We start from the raw sequence: 17,783 nt of genomic DNA, 5'->3' as shown, positions 1-17,783 counted from the left end.
ATAGTAGGGAGGAAAGGCATTTGTTTAAGAACCTCAGAGCAACCTGGTAGGAGCTTGTGGGCTTCCATATTTACAGTACATTGGTGGCCATTTGAGCCTGGACACTGCTCCAGAAAACACCACAAACAATGGCTTTTGAACTAACGTGTTTCTGCAAAATGAGCTATTTTTTTCTGAATGATTATTTTCCTCCATTGACTAGGAGTATTTTAAGCTATGCCCAGAAAACTTTAGAGATGAAGACGTTTACGTTTGCGAATCACGTTATTCTGCGAAGACCAAGTCCTTTAAGAAGATTAAATTATGGACCATGCCAATTAGCTCTGTACGATTTGTTCCTCGAGACGTGCCCTTGCCTGTGGTTCGTGTTGCCTCGGTATTTGCGAATACAGACAAAATTGATGAGGAAAAGCACACTGAAATGTCTGAGGATATCAAAGTGGGAGACCACGCCCTTAGCCTTGAAAAGGTATACACATTTGAAGAGCTGGCCATTAAATGCTTTGACTTTTGTGCTTGTCTGTAGGTCTTTTAAATGGTTTATCAGTTTAGGAATGAATAGCTGATGCTTTTACCTGCTTCAGTTCTGATTTGTACATGGGTCTCCCATATACACATCTAACAGCCACATGAAATTACATTGGGAAGTCATTTGGAGATTTGGACTAAAGCGTCACCAGTATGACACTCTGCTCTACTTCTCATATTCAGGAGAATCCCCAGAACTGTGAGGGAGGGAAAGGAGTCAGGATTGTTCTGTCTGGCAAGCTGAAAAGTTTGCACCCCACTGACCAAACAGCGGCCATATTGCTATGCTGAATGGCATATTAAAGGAGATCCGGGGGTCTGGAGGTCACAGTCCCTGCTTATGCAAGTAGCTTCTGGATGAGGCTGAGTACCTAAGGTACCATTTTATTTAAGAAGAGTTGCACAACTTTCCCCATTTCTCAAGTCTGCCTTTATTTTACAGGACAAAGAAGATGTTCCAGTAGAAATGGCAAATGGAGAACCTGGGTGTCACTACTATGAACAGCTTTGTTACAATGATATGTGGCTGAAGGTTGGGGATTGCGTCTTCATAAAATCACACGGTCTAGTCCGACCGCGAGTTGGCAGGTACCCTTTTTCTCTATAAATATAGTTGCATCATTGAAAACTGATTTAAGTCTTTCATGTACAAAAGCAAAAGATGAATAAAACCGCAAAGTAATTGGGGGGAATGGCTCAATTTTTGACTTGGCGATTATCTTGGGATACTCTGAAGCAAATCTTTTTCTGTTTTTCAGAATAGAAAAAATGTGGGTAAGAGATGGAGCTGCCTATTTCTTTGGTCCGATCTTTATACACCCAGAGGAAACTGAACATGAGCCAACTAAAATGTTCTACAAGAAGGAAGTGTTTTTGAGTAACTTAGAAGAGACCTGTCCCATGACATGCATTCTAGGTAACCAAATAGTATTGATGTTTTTTGCTATAACCTTTGTGTTTTGAATGAGCAGTACAGTTGGGGGCTGGGGGAATCACTCCAATTCTATCATTTCCATTTCTTTTTCATGTTTTTGCTATGTTTCATGTTAGGATGTGGTATACATAACTCATTAAACCTGAGTATCTAGTACATAATAAATTCTGTATGATAAATTTATTTGGGTTTTTTTTTTTAAGCCCTTTTCATTCTTCTAGAACTAGTAACAGAGCAAAATAAATGTGCTTTGAAATATAGTAGGTTGTTTACTAGATAAGGGCATTCTCATTGTGTTGTGTATGACCCTTGGCAACACTATGGTCATCCTAAACAGCTGCTGCTGCTGCTGCTGCTGACTCAATCTACCTGTATCACATTATTGCCTACTTTACTAGAAGTATAAAGGCTTTTGAACAAAATAATCAACTAGTCTTGAATGGTCCATACAGTTATTTTAAATTTTCTTAAGTGAATGGTTTTCTTGTTCGTGTGAAATTAAATTGGCTCTGTTAAGGGGAGGAGAAGCTGTTCGACTTCCAAAATGTTCGAAAACCAAATCGCGGCTTCTGATTGGCTGCAGGAAGCTCCTGCAGCCAATCAGAAGCCGTGGAACCCCCGTGGGACATTCGGCTTCCAAAAGAACGTTCAAAAACCGGAACAGTCACTTCCAGGTTTTGATCATTCGGGAGAACTAGGCTGTTCGAAAACCAAGGTACGACTGTATTTGTCATGAAGAGATCCAGCAAGAAAGCACTGTCCTAATCCAGCAAAGGAGATCCATGTATGAATGCTGTCATCATATCCATTTAACTTCCTGGATGTTTAACTTCATTCAATGTGCATAGGAGATGCAGTCCCTGCAGGAGTCCCTAGTTACATGCAATATGTGAACTGGAATGAGGCTTAGGTGTTCCATTGTAGGCTATGTGTCAGTATATTGTCACGAACTTTTGGGTGGTTTAAAATATGCAGGCCTGTTAACAAAAATTCACTTTCAAACTGTCAGTGTGGAAAACTGCTGCTACTTTATTTTTCTCTCTTTCAGGAAAGTGTGCTGTGTTGTCTTTCAAAGACTTCCTCTCCTGTAGGCCAACTGAGATTTCTGAAAATGATGTTCTCCTCTGTGAAAGCCGCTATAATGAAAGTGACAAACAGATGAAGAAATTTAAGGGATTGAAAAGGTTTTCTCTTTCAGCAAAAGTAGTAGATGATGAAATTTACTACTTTAGGTACGATGTTTTTGCTTTTAAAGCATTATGGGAGATAATGGGGGTAGAGATCTTTAAGTTGATTTGACTGTAGGAAAAAATGTCCTTTATAAAACAGTGGTATAAACTGAAGCATATTAAGATCCATTGAACATAGAGGGCCATTAGCTCACCAGGAAGCTAGCTTGGCTATTCCAGAAATCGAATTTCTATTGGGTCCAGGAATTAGAAGGGTCTCAGGCATACTGCCTGCCATCTTCCTCCCCACCCACCCCCCGGCCAAAACAACAACAGTATTTTAAATAGGCAATGGTGAACTTGAATATAGTCATTTATTTTCTGCCAAGATGTATTTCTTACTTAAAATATCACTGCACAAAAATAGGCATATTATCATTTTAGATAAGGGCTGTAGAGAACGACATCCTTTTCATTGAAGGATTTGCAATTAGAAAAATTGATTTCATTTCTAGAAAAGTTTAACATTAGCAAACGTCTTAGAGTTGGCTACCAAAGCCATTCTGTTTTTTGTGGTGTGCACCTAGTGCATGGAAGATTTCTAAATAATTATTCTGTGCAGTTTCAAAAAACTGTTGTTCAAACAACAGTTGCTTACCTTTTTCAAACATGCCACTTATTTTTTTAATATGTTCCTACTTCTTCCTGATATAACACTTACTGTAAAGCAGAATTAGGAATTATGGCCATTTTCAACTAAGCTGTCACCCTAACGGAAACCAGCACAAGTCCCACTAGTGCAACAGGATATTCTTTCCTCTCCTCTCCACCACTCTCCCCAAATCTCAGCAGGGTCAGGAGACCCCCCCCCCCAGAACAGGGTACAGTGGGGGGAGAGGAGAGCTTGTTCCAACAGCACAGGTGTTTTTGCTTGGCATACAAATGGATCCCCCTTAGTGTGGCGTTGAATTCTATCCTATGTTGTGCAGAGAGGGGTTTTATTCATATGGAATACTTTCTTAGGAAACCCATAATTCCTCAGAAGGAGCCATCTCCCCTTCTGGAAAAGAAAATTCAGCAGCTAGAAGCCAAATTTGCTGAGCTGGAAGGAGGTGATGAAGAGATTGAAGAGATTGCAGAAGAGGAAGGTGAAGTTACAGAAGCGCCAACGATGCCTCAACTTCAGAGTCCGCTTTCTAATGAATTGGATATAATGCCATACACTCCTCCACAGGTAACGTCTTTTACAAAATCACATAGTTGAGACCTTTCCCTCCTCCTCTTCCTCCTCTGCTGAAAAGATGTGTGCTTTGGCTGTAGTGAGCTATATACCAGAAATGCAATTTTCAATGTTACTTTGTCAATATACAATTTATTTTCTTTTGTAAAATGAATTAAAATATACTGAGAACAAATAATTTTTGTAACTCGTGTGATTTCAAGTTACATCTTTCATTTAATGCTGGGGAAATTGTGATTTGTGGTGCAGCAACTCATGTAAATAAAAATTTTTGGGTAACCAAATAAGAAATAAGTCGCTTTTGGATTGTTTGCAGTTTCTAGAAAGTTCTAATAGTAATTTGGAAGAATATTAATTAATGGCAGATATACTGCAGTGCTACCCAGGTTTTGTAAACCGTAGAGGCAACCACCAATTCCTAGGTATGGCAGCCATCTTCCCAGATTTGCCCACCCAAATACTCTTGCCTCATTGAAAATGATCCAATACTGTCATACCTTGGTTTTCGAACAGCTTAGTTTACGAACAACTTAGAACTCAAACGTCGCAAACCCAGAAGTAGGTGTTCCAGTTTGCGAACTTTGCCTCAGAAGCCGAACGTGCGGCACGGCTTCCGCGGCTTCCAATTGGGAATCGGAAGCTGTGCCTTGGTTTCCAAACGTTTCAGAAATTGAATGGACTTCTGGAATGCATTCTGTTCGAGAACCAAGGTATGACTGTACCATTATCAGCTTAAAAATATGATCATGAAGACAAAAAGGTCAGAAATTGAGGATTAGATTCTCTAGCCTTCACTTTCTAACTTGAGAATTTTCTGTGATGCATTTATGACCATAGGTGTGTTTTTTCTCCATAGTCCACTCCCAAGTCTGCCAAGGGCAGTGTAAAGAAGGAAGGATCGAAGAGGAAGATCAACATGAGTGGTTACATTCTATTTAGTAGTGAGATGAGAGCGGTTATTAAAGCTCAGCACCCAGATTATTCATTTGGAGAGCTCAGTAGACTTGTTGGAACAGAGTGGAGAAACTTGGAAGCAACCAAGAAAGCAGAGTATGAAGGTAAATTAAAGGTGCAATGATGTGAAACCTTTTTGCCCTTTCAGGAAAGACTCAGTGTCCTTTTGAGGGCAGGCAACTTATATTTCTGTCTTTGGAGCTTTAAATACATAAGCACTCACTCCATAGAAACTTATAATGCGCTAAGACAGGGGTTCCCAAACTATGGGCCGCAAGCTTCATTCAGGTGACCCATGGCATGTTGACGCTAAATATTCCTACTGATTTTTAATGGTATTTTATTGCTTCTTTTCTTTTTCTTTTATTTTATTTCATTGCATTGAAGTTCTATGGAATGCAAATTATAAGGCAGTAAAATACAGCATAAAGATACGCTACAATTAAAAATCATTGCGGCATTTAGCACACCACATTGAAATTACCGCAAGAGGCAGTAAAATCATAAAGTGGTCCATCAACAATTTTCAGGTGGTCATTGGGGGGGTGGGAAGTTTGAGAACCACTGTACTTAAGGGAATTGGTAGTGGTGATGATGCCTCTGGAACAGACCGACTGAGCTGCCTGCTAGGGAGGAGGCAAGGGCCCAAGAAGAAAGTCATCTCAGGTAGGTATCTTCAACCTGTTCAGACCCAGACCCACATCTAACCCAAACATCCATTTCTTAATTTTTTACCATATGTTTCAATGACAGTAGTGCTCCTGTTTGCAACCTACCTTGGACCAGACTGCGACCCACTAGTGGGTCCCAACTCACCAGTTGAAGGCCAGTGATCTAAAGGAAGTGAGTGGGCTTAAAGTAGATTGAGAGAGGAATAGGAAGAAGGAGAAAAACTGGAAAGGAGAAGTAGCAGAGTGAAAAGTTGAGCAATGGATGGGAATTGTAGAGAAGCAGGTTTTGACTAATATTACCAGTGCAAGCTGCTCAAGAGTGGAACAAGCTGCTCAACAGTGGAACAGGAGGAGTGACCAGCTCTCGCCTTTTCTGGAGGTATTTAAGCAGAGGCTGGACAGGCATCTGCCAGGAAAGTTGTAGCCAAGGAGTTGCACTAGATGACCGCCAAGGGCCCTTCCAATTCTATGATTCCCATAGCCAGGAGCTGCAACAGTGAAGTTCAAATACTGGTTTCAGATAACTAGCCCAGCATTTAACATCAGGGCACTAGTACATGCTGAATAGTGAAGATACGTAGAAGCAAAATGAAAGGACTACAGAGAGTACAAAGCAATGAAAGAAGTTTAAAGCAGAGCAGAGAAACATGTAGTTTGTCCTTAATAAATCAACTAAAATACATTTATTAGAATGTCTTCGCCTACTTAACCCAAACAGATGTGCTTTTGTTTTCCTATCTCAAATTGTTATTCTGCTCCCTGAGCAGCATAATAATATAGTCAGCTTATAATAATCAAGCTCTTTCATGTACTCACAGGTAGGTTTTCATTAAAGCCTGCACGTCTTTTGTAGGATGCATGTTTCCAAATGTTATCATCCTAAATTCGTAGGCTAGAATGTTTTTCAGGTATTTATTGCAGCATTAGAAAAGAAAATTTAGGAATACTTATTAAGCTCTGAAGATGATACTAAGTCATTTTTAAGCAAGTTTGATATTCAGACTAAATGCTGTTAGTCATTGGATCTCACTTTCCTTTACTGTGGACTTGCTCTATCATTTCTTTGCGGAGCTAGAATGATAGATGGTTCCATTTCATTTTCTTTTTTTCAAACTCGTTCCTTCCTACACGTACTGACACATAGAAATGTGGACACGTTCAGGCAATCATATCTTAGTTTAATAAGCCAAGACATGAACAAGTTGTTTGGCTGTTCCTGCAGTCCTTTTCCACGAATGTGCAAGCCAGAAAGTCTCCTTGACTGAAGTTTCACAGCATGCTTGTATTGGAAAACCATGTTTAATGGGTTCAGAACAAGCTAGAAGATAATGCCATGGTTCATTTTGAAGCTATTAACCATTGTTTCCCATTTAAGCTACAGTGAATGGAATAATTCTTTGTTTGTTCATTCAAACTGCAAAGGAGCTGATTATGCACCCATGAGCTTGTTCATACCTCAGTTTATTAAGCTGAAATACAATTTTTTTGAGCCAGTGCAATGTCTCTGACATTTTTCAAAGCAATAACGTTGAGTTTCTCTTTAAACTATGCCGTTTTGAAGTTCTATCCATTATAATTATATCCCTTTTTATTTTGCTTGGGACTACACTATGGTATTGACATCCGTGCTAAAGTTTTCTTAAGTATTTCTACTTTGGTCCTTTATAATTTGATTACAAATTTCTGTTCTCAGACTGACATTTTATCAGCCATTTTTGTCAAAAGGCAGATTTTTCTTTCTTTGTAGATGAGGGCATTTTGCTTTGTATGTTTTGTTTAAATAGATTTATGGACAAAAGGGAAAGTATCTGGTATGAAGCTGCATTAAAAATTAGAAGGAATTTTATTTCCTTAAGTGCTTTTAATGAGCATCTTAGAATAAACTCATACAGGGTTTATGTCCTGAATAAGTGCCATTCAGTAAGCAATGAAAATGGATTTTAATGGAACTTTGAGCTTTAAACCACCACAAATTCAAAACAGAATGTTTAAGCACTAAACAGTCAAAAGCTGTGCATGACAAACTTCCCTGATAAGCAAAGTAATTAATAAATATGCACAATCAAGAATTTTTTCGACATGAGAAATTAAGGTTCATGTCTTAATATTTCACTGTACCCAGTGATTGCAAGGTGAGGTTTGAAGGTTTGGGGGCTGGGTTTGCTAGATTTGACAGTGAAATTCCAAATCTCAGCTCCTGTGTCTGCTTGGTACTGTTGAATTGCTCTGTCAATATCACAAGTTTTTGTTCTCTTGTCTGCTAGCATCTGACACAAACCATTTAGAATAAAACCATTGCTGAAAGATTGGCTCCTGTTTTGCTGAACGTAGTCCTAATTCAAGTCTCTAGAATTTACGTGATAAAAGAAATATTAATCCAATGTTTTCTTTTTGAATTTACTATGAATAATCAAAATTCATTTTGATAATCAAAATGTCTTTTTCATAGTTAAAACAGAAGACGATATAGTAACTCCTTGCCTTTTGATCTCTTTTAAGGAATTTGTGTTATGAAATTAATCATATATTGTATGCTTAAAACTTTATACATATGCACACACACAGGAATCTATGACATAGCCTTCATTTGTAATCTAGATTGGTCCTTACTAGTAGACATACTACAGTAGACATAATTTGTGTCTACTGCAGTTGCATATCTTTGTGTATTTTCTCTTGTGCTCTTTGATCATGCCTGTAATTTCACGTCCCCCAAATATAAGTTTGGATGCATTATTTCTGTTCCTAAATCAAAGAAGGTGCAAAAAGAATCATGCTTTTCTTGTTTGTCTACATAAAATATTAAGTCTGTTGGGCAACTGGGATATATGAAATGCTGTGCTAGGAAACTAGTCTTTTGATGGGACAAATTGTGCAATTGTCTCATTCTTGTTGTTTTCTAACAAAATTTACATTTTTGATCTGGGAAGCAACTTGGAAAGGGATGCTGTATTTGTTCGATAGTTTCCCCCAGGAGTTCAGGATAAACCATTATGCTTGCCAAGCCTCTTGAGCATACATTTAGAACAATTCCTTTATAGATGGAAAAAATGCCTTCCAAACAGATTTTGTTACGTTTAGCAAATGTATTGTTCTCATGGTAGCTGAAGAAGCTTGTTTGGAAGAACCAAGGTGGGTGGAAAATAGAATTTCCCTCCTCCTAAACACTGGGCTTTATGTTAAAGATGGAGGTAAAAATTGGGACAACACTGGCCCTATTAAAGTCTAACTGGATACAGTGGTGCCTCGCAAGACGAAAAGAATCCGTTCCGCGAGTCTCTTCGTCTTGCGGTTTTTTCGTCTTGCGAACCAAGCCCATTAACGGCTTAGCGGATTAGCGCTATTAGCGGCTTAGGGGCTTAGCGGATCAGCTGATAAGCGGCTTAGCGGATCAGCTGATAAGCAGCTTAGCGGCTTAGAAAAAGGAGGGGGGAAGGGGAAAAAACCCGCAGGAACTCGCAAGACATTTTCATCTTGCGAAGCAAGCCCATAGGAAATTCGTTTTGCGAAGCACCTCCAAAACTGAAAACCCTTTCGTCTAGCGGGTTTTCCGTCTTGCGAGGCATTCGTCTTGCGGGGCACCACTGTACTTGTTTTGGATCAGAGCAAATCCGTTGACATGTACTGTACTCTGTAGCTCACCTACTCTGGAACAGGCCCACTGGCATGTACAGAATGAATCTAGACCTAACAGGCTGTGAATTGCAAATATGGTACGTAGTATCTTATGCCAAGCTGTCCTGGCATGCGTATTTCTTACTCCTGAGCTGCTACTATCTGATGGTACCATTGGACTTTTAAATGGACTGATGGACTTTTAAAAAGGTCACCAGCTCTAAAACCGCATAGCTTGGATTCTGAGAACCACCAATGGAAAGTAGTTTGCGGAAGGAGACTGTCCCATTCCACCCTTCCCTCCTTTGCGTCCTCCTCGAAAACCTTCACCTCTTTGGGGGCAACTTCCTCCTGTAGCCCCCTGCATCACATCTGTTCTGATCAGAGGGTCCCCCGACCCTCAGCAGAAGCTTTTAGGGGGCACAGAGGACTGCAGGCTGGAGGAAGCCTTGGTTCTCGGGATCTGGGCCCACATTTCGTTGACTCTTCTGAAGCCCTTTCATCGTAGATTCTTTAATCGTCTTTTTGTTGGCAGCCAAACTAAGACAAAATTATGTATTGCATTTTCAAAAATAGCCTGTATTTCCCCCACCCACCCACCCACAACTGAAGCCTAAACTTGTTGCCAATGTTGACTAGTCCTTTTTCAGTGATTAGAGAATATATTTTTTAAAAATTCTGGGTTAACGAAACAGAACTGAAAGTCTAAAATCTAAAACTTTTGCAGAGCGGGCAGCTAAGGTTGCTGAGCAGCAGGAGAGAGAACGAGCAGCACAGCAACAGCAGCAGAATTCCTCCCCCCGGGCAGGCACTCCTGTCGGGGCTCTAATGGGGGTGGTGCCGCCACCAACACCAATGGGGATGCTCAATCCGCAGTTGACACCTGTTGCAGGTAAAAAACAAATAGGGGCTCTGACCATTTTTTTCCCTTCATCCACTTTACCAAACTCCTTCATAACTCTGAACGCTATTCTTGGGTCACTTTATTTGTAGTGAAAAAGAAAAAAAAACTATTAAACTTTACCTCATAAAACCTTAAGTTCAAAGCAAACACGGATGTTTCCCTCACTGGTAGAAGTAGCACCCCTTAATCCTAAGCATGCCGTCTTATCCCGATGAAGTCTCTGCCAGCTCATTCCCTGGTCAGCAAACTTGCTCCTGGTTTGTACTGTTAATTCTATTTTGTTTCCTCTGAATGCTGCAGAATCTGGACACTTGGGAAAGAGTGGATGGTTTTCTCAGGTGGCACGTCATCCGTAACATTAGACATGTTCCGACTGTGAGAAAATGTAATATGATGCCTTAACGTGAGGGTAAACTTGAGAACTGATTTTATCCATCAGTTGAACTGGCTAGGGTTCTTGGAAGCAGTGCTTAGTGAGAATCGGAAAACATTTATTTATTTCATAAAATGCATATACCGCTTGATTGTAGAAAACCTCAAAGCGGTTTTCTTTTCTTTTGCAGGATTTTGGGTTTGTGTGAATTGAGCAGCAAGCCCTTCCATGCCACACTGCAATCCACTTTCATAACTGTGATATTTCAAAAGCAATTATATTGTTCAGGCATAATGCTGAACCACACAGTTTAGTATTTTGTGCATGAGTGTCAAGCTTATGCTGTCTCCCCTCCTCCTCCTCTTCCTAAGGCATAGCCTTGAGGAGGAGCTGGGAAGCTTTCATTTCCATCTTAAATTCTAGCTGTTTTTATTAGATAATTTTACATATAGGACTTGATTATCAAACCATGTAACCTAGTTTTGTGTATTCAAATCCGTCAAGGCTCTATCAGTATTAAGCATCCAAGCTTATCTAGTTCTGTAACTGAGCAAAGCAGATACAAGAACAGGAATAAATATTTTGCATTAGGGTGTATGTAGATTTGGTTTAGTTTAGGTCTCCATATGTTCTGAATCTGTATTTGAAAATAAATACATTAACTTCACCAGGATCTAAATACGTGTTTTCTGAGGCACCCTGCATTTCATTACATGCAAACAAATTGCAAGGCATTTTATTCTGATAATATTTAATGCGGCAGAATTGTCTGTTAATAGGACCTAGCATATAATCTATTAAATTTATTTTTCTTTTAGTATCACCATCTCATTAAAAAACCCAATATTCCGTTTTATATCCAGTTTTTCTCACCACGTGATCTTAACTTACACCTCACTTTGATCCAGATCTGTTTATAAACAGCTTTTCTTGAAACACTTATTTTGTCTGAAGAATATCTTCAAAAATCAGCAACTAATGTAATTCTCTGGGAATAATTGCAACATTTCCGCAGGGCAATGTAATGTAAGTGCAGCAAAAGGGGGGGGGCAGCTTTGGGACGCACTCAGAGGTTTGAGAGTGGCGTTCTGCTCATGAAACAGGGATCTGTAAGATTTTGGTTTCACTTTCCCTTGCACTCTGCAAAAACCTGTTCCAGGGGATTGAAGGACCCCCCTGAAACAGGCCGGGAAGTGGTAAGGAGACTGCAAAGGAAAGGAGAATAAGTGGCAGGGAACTATTCGTCTTTAATAGAAAGTTGTCCCACTGATTTACATGATATGATGAATAGTTTGCTAAACATGTTTCACTGCACCTCTTGTTTTCTTGAGTGAAGTTTATCAGTTGAAGAAAGAGCTGGAGCAGCATTTTGTCTAGTGAGCTTTTGGCTGTGAGCCAAAGTCCCCGGTTCAAATCTCCCATCAACCATGGAAGGATGGGAGAAGGAAGCCACTCCTTCTCATCCTCTGCTCACAGCCCCATTCTGCATATACTATCCTACTTACTTGGCTGCTATAAACATTACTGGCACAATGTTTGCAACATGCTTTGAACAGTTGAAGTGTGTGATATAAATGCTAAATATAGTCACTAGTATCATTGTGATTGAATGGCAGCCAGTGTTGTTTTCACCTGATCATTCAACACGGAATCTCAATTTACAGTAGAATGTTTCCAAATAAATAAATTTTACACAGCTTGGTTCTTAGTTTTTAATTTGTTGCTGTGAATTTGATTCGTCACGGCTGCTGAGAATCTAGTCCAAAAATGTTGCATTTTATCTCAGCTCCATTTGTAAAAAAATAAATAAATTCCTTTTCAGTTCAGTTTTTGTTGCATACGTTGTGTAGAGATTGAATATTAAGCCATTTCAAAGTTTTTAGAAAGCAATATGTATTTTTTAGTGGTTCACTGAGAATCCAGATCTCCGCTTTGCTGTTGGGTGGATTGCCAGCACCATTGTAGAAGAAAATCTGTCTCTCTGGTGTTGATTCAAGGAGATGCCCATTCTTTCCTATAACAGGGCAGCAGCATTCCATAAACCTATTTTTGTGACATATCTCCACTTGGGTTGATATTATTCTTGTTCGTTTTACTAGTTTTATGTTAAATTTTCTTAGGTAAGGTTACACAGGCATAAAATTAGAGCTATTACTTCCAAACTTAACTTTCCTTCAGTAGGTAGGTCTGAATATGTATAAATCATTACCTGAAATTATCCACAATATTGGTTCCAGCCTTGCAAATAATCAAGTGATGCTTGAAAAAGTATTTCTTCACCACCTTTGACCTCATATAGAGCCCCCAAAGCAACTCACAGACATAACTGCCATATTTTTCTCAGAATACCTTCAGTGATTTTCCATTATTCTCCCCCAAAACCCACCAACCCACCCACACAGGGCACTGACCCATATCTCTTGGAACTCTTCTCCATCAATCCTTCTTTTCCTCTCTCTCCATAATATCTCAGAATACTTCTTTCAGTCACCTTCATTGTCCCCCTCGCCCAACAATCCCCATTTTTTCCAGTCAAAGACAACCGCCACATTTCCCTCATTAACCACCCACCAACATTTATCTCTCATATTACCTCTTATTCTACCTCCTATCTCTTCCCTTTCCCAATTTTCTATGTTGAAGACCCTACATATACCCCGCCCCCCGGTTAACTCTCCTTGATTATTCTAAAGGCACCCGAACACAGCAATCCTTACTTTCTTTTCCTGTGCCCTTGATTCTCTTCTGTCAAGAGACTTGTCCATTTTGCCTTCTGTTCAGTACAATACATGATTCCTTGTTTACATTGCTATAGTATGCTAAAATTAACATGCCTTGAAGGTGAAGAATTGTACTGTGCAATACATTGCTTTTTATAGTTACCAGTAGTGTAACTTGCAGCAATATATAAGCTATGTGAGCACTTAAGATGATTGTGCAGTGAATATTCCCTGATGAAAACGTCCATGAAGTTTTTTCTGTCATGGCACATGAAAGATAAGGTCTCTCTCTCTCTAATATACCTTCTGTTTTAGTAGTCTTTTGGCCTTAATGAAGGTGAGAGATGGGAAGCAGCTCAATCTATGCAGTATTGTTAAATTAATTTCCCATATGTGTAAGTGGTTAACATCCTGTGTAAGTGAAAAAGCCATAAACAACCTGAATGCCTGGTATCCATACATCTTCTGTTAAGCTACATTGCTGTCCCATGAATTTTTGAATGTGCATGTCGCAATGTGATATATACTTCCGTATGACTGACAAAACATTTTGCATTTGCTTGTAATAATAACCACTTAATGATTCTAAATGCTCAGTTGGTTTCCTCCTGAAGAAAATGCCAAAAGGCTAAATACTAATCAGTTCCGAATACGGTATCTGGCACTGTAACAATGTTCATTTTTGCAAGGTACTAATTGTAGTGTTGTATGGCAGTACCGAAGGTGCATATATGTGGGTAGTGCATGTAATTATTATTTTGATCATTTTGCATGTCATTGATGCATGTTTGAAATTTGTTGTGTCCTTCAAGGCATGCTAGGTGGCTATCCACCAGGGCTGCCAACTTTACAGGGCCCAGTTGATGGCATTATTAGCATGGGCAGCATGCCGCCACTTCACCCTGGGGTGCCTCCACCCCACCAACTTCCACCAGGCATGCCAGGCATCCCACCACCGGGTAAGAATGACCTCATTCACTCATTATCTCGCCTCTCTGTTCTCACCCCATTTAACCAGTTGCCGTAGGAAATGTTTGCAGCTTGTGCATTTGTAGCTTAACTGCTTGACTCCTGTCGAATGCTCCAGGTATGTCTAGCTCTCTAGATGTGCAAGGTGCATTGAGAAATATACAAAGTATATTTGCCAAACATCTTGGCATGTATGATACATGTTGGCAGAGCAACAAATGTGACTGATCCAGCAGCAAAGGAGTTGACCATGGAAATACCCTTGTCTTTTTAGCATGAGTTTTTTAAAAAAGTGTCAAATAGATCTGGCTTGAACGGTTACATAGAGTATTGAAGACACATAATTCCTAGTCCTTCTGAAACTGTTGAAGGTGATGTTGTTTGTTGAACCGGACAATTTCACTACCAGACATGGATCTTAAACCAGTATACTGTTAGTTTTTTATTTCTTTGTGCACCATTAGTTCAAATATACACATCCTGATTTCAAACAACTTCATTTAACAGCAAATCATTTTTAAAAAATGAAACCCTGTAGCCTGATTTTTAAACAAAGCAAACTGAAGCTTCAGCCAAGGGGAATATTAGTGTCTGGAGAGGTTGAAATGTGGGTACAGGCTTGTTCTTTAACATACAGTTCATCCAGGTTTGATAAATACTTAAAAGTAAATGTTCTCTTGTGATGTGGATCAATATTTATCCAAAACCATGAATAAAACATTAACTAAGAGAAACAGATATTTTGTTTCCAATTATTAAACTTCTATTTATAGGGAGACAGGGGCTGTTATGGAACCCTTGTTCATTGCCCCCTTCTCCTTTTTGCTGCTGCAAATTTTTCTTTCACTTTTACATGGTATATCATACTCCTTTTCTGCATGCAGTGGATAAGCTCAGCTGTTAATCTGTGGGCAAAAACTAATGTGATTTGCCTGCTTTATTTCTAAGTATGTATTTCACAGTAGTGTTCCCCTAAAATCTGTGAACATGAATAATTGCCTTTAAGATCCCTTTTTTCTTCAAGCCTGCTAGGGTATACAGTTAACATCCAGCATTCAAGAATTTGAGGATTTGCAGTGAGAAATTAACTATAGCTTTGGAATATAGATGTGTGCCATAGTTTCTTTATGGCTTGTCGTGCTGTTGAACTTTGAACAGCCATAAAGTGCTTGTGGATGTTCACTATCATTGACAGGTTTCTCTATTTTAAAAACACCTTGTCTCCTTAGCTGCAGAAACAGTGTTACTATGATTATCATGGATGTATTAATCGCCTTCTAAGCAACCATCTCAAGGCTATTTGCATGTAAAAGATTTTTAAAAATAGTTAAAAGCACAAAAAGAGATACATTTAAAAGCAATACTAAAACCCCAACAAAGTAGACCCATTTATTCAACAAGGAAAGCCTGTCATTGTCGGATAGAAATGACTGCATATCTGATCAAAATTCCAAACTGTATCCTTATAATCCCCAGGAAGGCTGGTTCTGAATAAATTGTAAACATGAAGAAACAGCCACCAACACAATAAGCTAGCATGCCTGCACAACTTCACTAGTTCATTTGTGATGTAGCAGCAGTCTTTGTGAGGTTATTCTCAGAGCCTACAGAAGAGATTATTACTAGATGAAATAATTTTGGCTGGAAGCCCCCCAAACACCACAAACTGTCAGTCAACACAAGTTACTACTTCTAATAAGAATACTTAGGGGATCATATTTTAATACCTGTAATACTCCTTTTTCTTTTTCTTTTTCATTTTGAAATATAGGTGTTATAGGTCAAAGCGTTTCCTCCATGGTAGGAGCCCCCTCAGCAGGAAGTCCTTTTGGACAGCAGGTAAGTGATTTAGATAGGCATAGGAAAATCCTATAAATCATACTCTCAAAGGGTTTGTTTTTTAATAAATTGACCTCCCACAACCTAGTGAGTTTATTGCTCCTCTTATTTTCTGATACTGCTTCCTTACTACATCTGGCATGTGATTTAATGATGTAGGAGTTAGAGGATATAAACTATCCCCTCAGATAGTAAAAGCTAAGTAAGGCAACAGGTGCTGGTGAGGGAGAATAGGTGGGAGGACAGCATCCTTCTCCAGCCCTCCAAATACTTTGTACTACAACCAATGTTAAGGGATTATAGGAGTTTTGGTTCAAAGCATATGGAAGACACCACATTGGGGAAAGCTGCTCCAAACAATTCCTTGTTCTTTTTTTCATGACTATTGATTTCTTGCCCTGCTTTCTTCCTTTTGCTCTCAATACCATTCCCTGTAATCTTCGCCAAAAATCAATAAGTAAGATTCCAGATAGCCAAACAGTTAAAACTATGATATGTATGAATGTGTTGTGCATGGAAGTGACATTTGTTTTGTGGAGATTTCAGACTGTCTTGATATAACAACGTGAAACAGGTTTTGTTTAGATTTATTTTTTTGGCACAGGCACATTTCTCACCACACCTGAGGGTAATCGTTATTCCCTTAAGGATGTTTCAGATGCTTTTGCTGTTATACCCTTTCCTTTCATGGAACCATCTCTAGAAACACAGTGTTCGCCACTTATCTTTGGTTCAATGAGATACTACAGTCGTCAGGCTATGTTTGATCTTTTAAGATATTGTTCTTTACTATTCCAGATGGGTATCCTTGGTCCACCAGGTCAGCAGGCCCCACCTCCCTATCCTGGACAAAATCCAGCAGCCCAGCAAGTTATGCAGCAGCCAACAACTCCTATGTTTGTCTCCCCTCCACCAAAGACGCAAAGACTTCTTCATTCTGAGGCTTATCTGAAATACATTGAGGGTCTAAGTGCTGATTCGAGTAGTATTAGCAAGTGGGACCAGACCCTTTCAGGTAAGTCTACTTGCAGTAAACACAGAGACCCTAGAAAAAAATTTTTTTTGAGGCTGGCCTTTTAATTCTACCATTACTGTACAGTACTATACTGTATGAGTGGCTTGCCCAGTGTGGCGGAGCTGTAGCTGCCATTTACTGGGAGGAGGGACAAAGTGGATATAAGATTGGGTTACACAAGTGGGGGTGCTGGATTGTCTTTGCTGGTGTGCTGTGCAGCTCCGACCTGTGCTTGTGCCTCCCCATCCCTTAAAGTGGAAGTAGCATATCTGTGTATAAAGCCCTTCATCCATCATTCCCAACCATTGGTCATGTTGACTGATATCGCCACCTCTCCTTTCTCCGGCTTTTAAAAGAGCTGAAATGAGAATGTTTTATGCATTCAGGAATCTGCACTCCTCCATGAGAAGGGAGTTCTATAATTGTGGAGCGTCCATTGAAAGCCTGTTTCAGCAAATGCTGTATAGTAAGTCCACAGGGAGGGGGAAGACAGCTCCTTCACCCCTGTTGGTAGTCACTAATGCAGATAAGTTATTCACAATGCCTTTTAGCAATCTGTTGAAATCACTAAGGAAGTTCACTATTACCCTGCACAAGGGCTTCTGCTTATAAAATGGAGCTTCTCCCCACTCTATTCTTACCACACGCTCCCCAAAATTAACTTGCAGTGGGGCAGGAGAATCCCAGAATATTGCAGGAGGGGGCAGTGTTGAATTCAATGCAATGTTGAATTCCACCCATTGCTTTTAACCCTTTGTATGAATATTTGAATACAGTGGACCCTCCAGATACAAATTAAATTCGTTCCAGGGGTCCGTCCACAACCCGAAAAGTCTGTAGGCGCTGCTTCTG

At 39.6% G+C, this 17,783-nt stretch overlaps 1 protein-coding gene across 18 annotated transcripts in view; it reads left to right on the top strand.

The window, feature by feature from the left end:
- PBRM1 (polybromo 1) overlaps positions 1 to 17,783 on the top strand; it is a 57,670-nt gene that overhangs the window by 34,394 nt on the left and 5,493 nt on the right. For 11 of the 18 annotated variants that reach the window (XM_079967216.1, XM_079967215.1, XM_079967212.1 and 8 more), the window contains 10 exons: positions 203 to 469; positions 971 to 1,116; positions 1,287 to 1,444; positions 2,511 to 2,694; positions 3,655 to 3,865; positions 4,728 to 4,929; positions 9,839 to 10,003; positions 13,921 to 14,067; positions 15,849 to 15,916; positions 16,715 to 16,931. In XM_079967216.1, the coding sequence (XP_079823342.1) occupies positions 203 to 469; positions 971 to 1,116; positions 1,287 to 1,444; positions 2,511 to 2,694; positions 3,655 to 3,865; positions 4,728 to 4,929; positions 9,839 to 10,003; positions 13,921 to 14,067; positions 15,849 to 15,916; positions 16,715 to 16,931 (1,765 nt within the window). The remainder of the gene's footprint in view (positions 1 to 202; positions 470 to 970; positions 1,117 to 1,286; positions 1,445 to 2,510; positions 2,695 to 3,654; positions 3,866 to 4,727; positions 4,930 to 9,838; positions 10,004 to 13,920; positions 14,068 to 15,848; positions 15,917 to 16,714; positions 16,932 to 17,783) is intronic. The other 7 variants (XM_079967214.1, XM_079967213.1, XM_079967211.1 and 4 more) reach the window with 3 other exon arrangements.

Source organism: Podarcis cretensis (genome assembly GCF_951804945.1).
Source record: "Podarcis cretensis genome assembly, chromosome: 2".
Classification (NCBI taxonomy): Eukaryota; Metazoa; Chordata; class Lepidosauria; order Squamata; family Lacertidae; genus Podarcis; species Podarcis cretensis.
The sequence above is the reverse complement of the archived record's forward strand: the minus strand, read 5'-3'. Positions and strand labels throughout refer to the sequence as shown.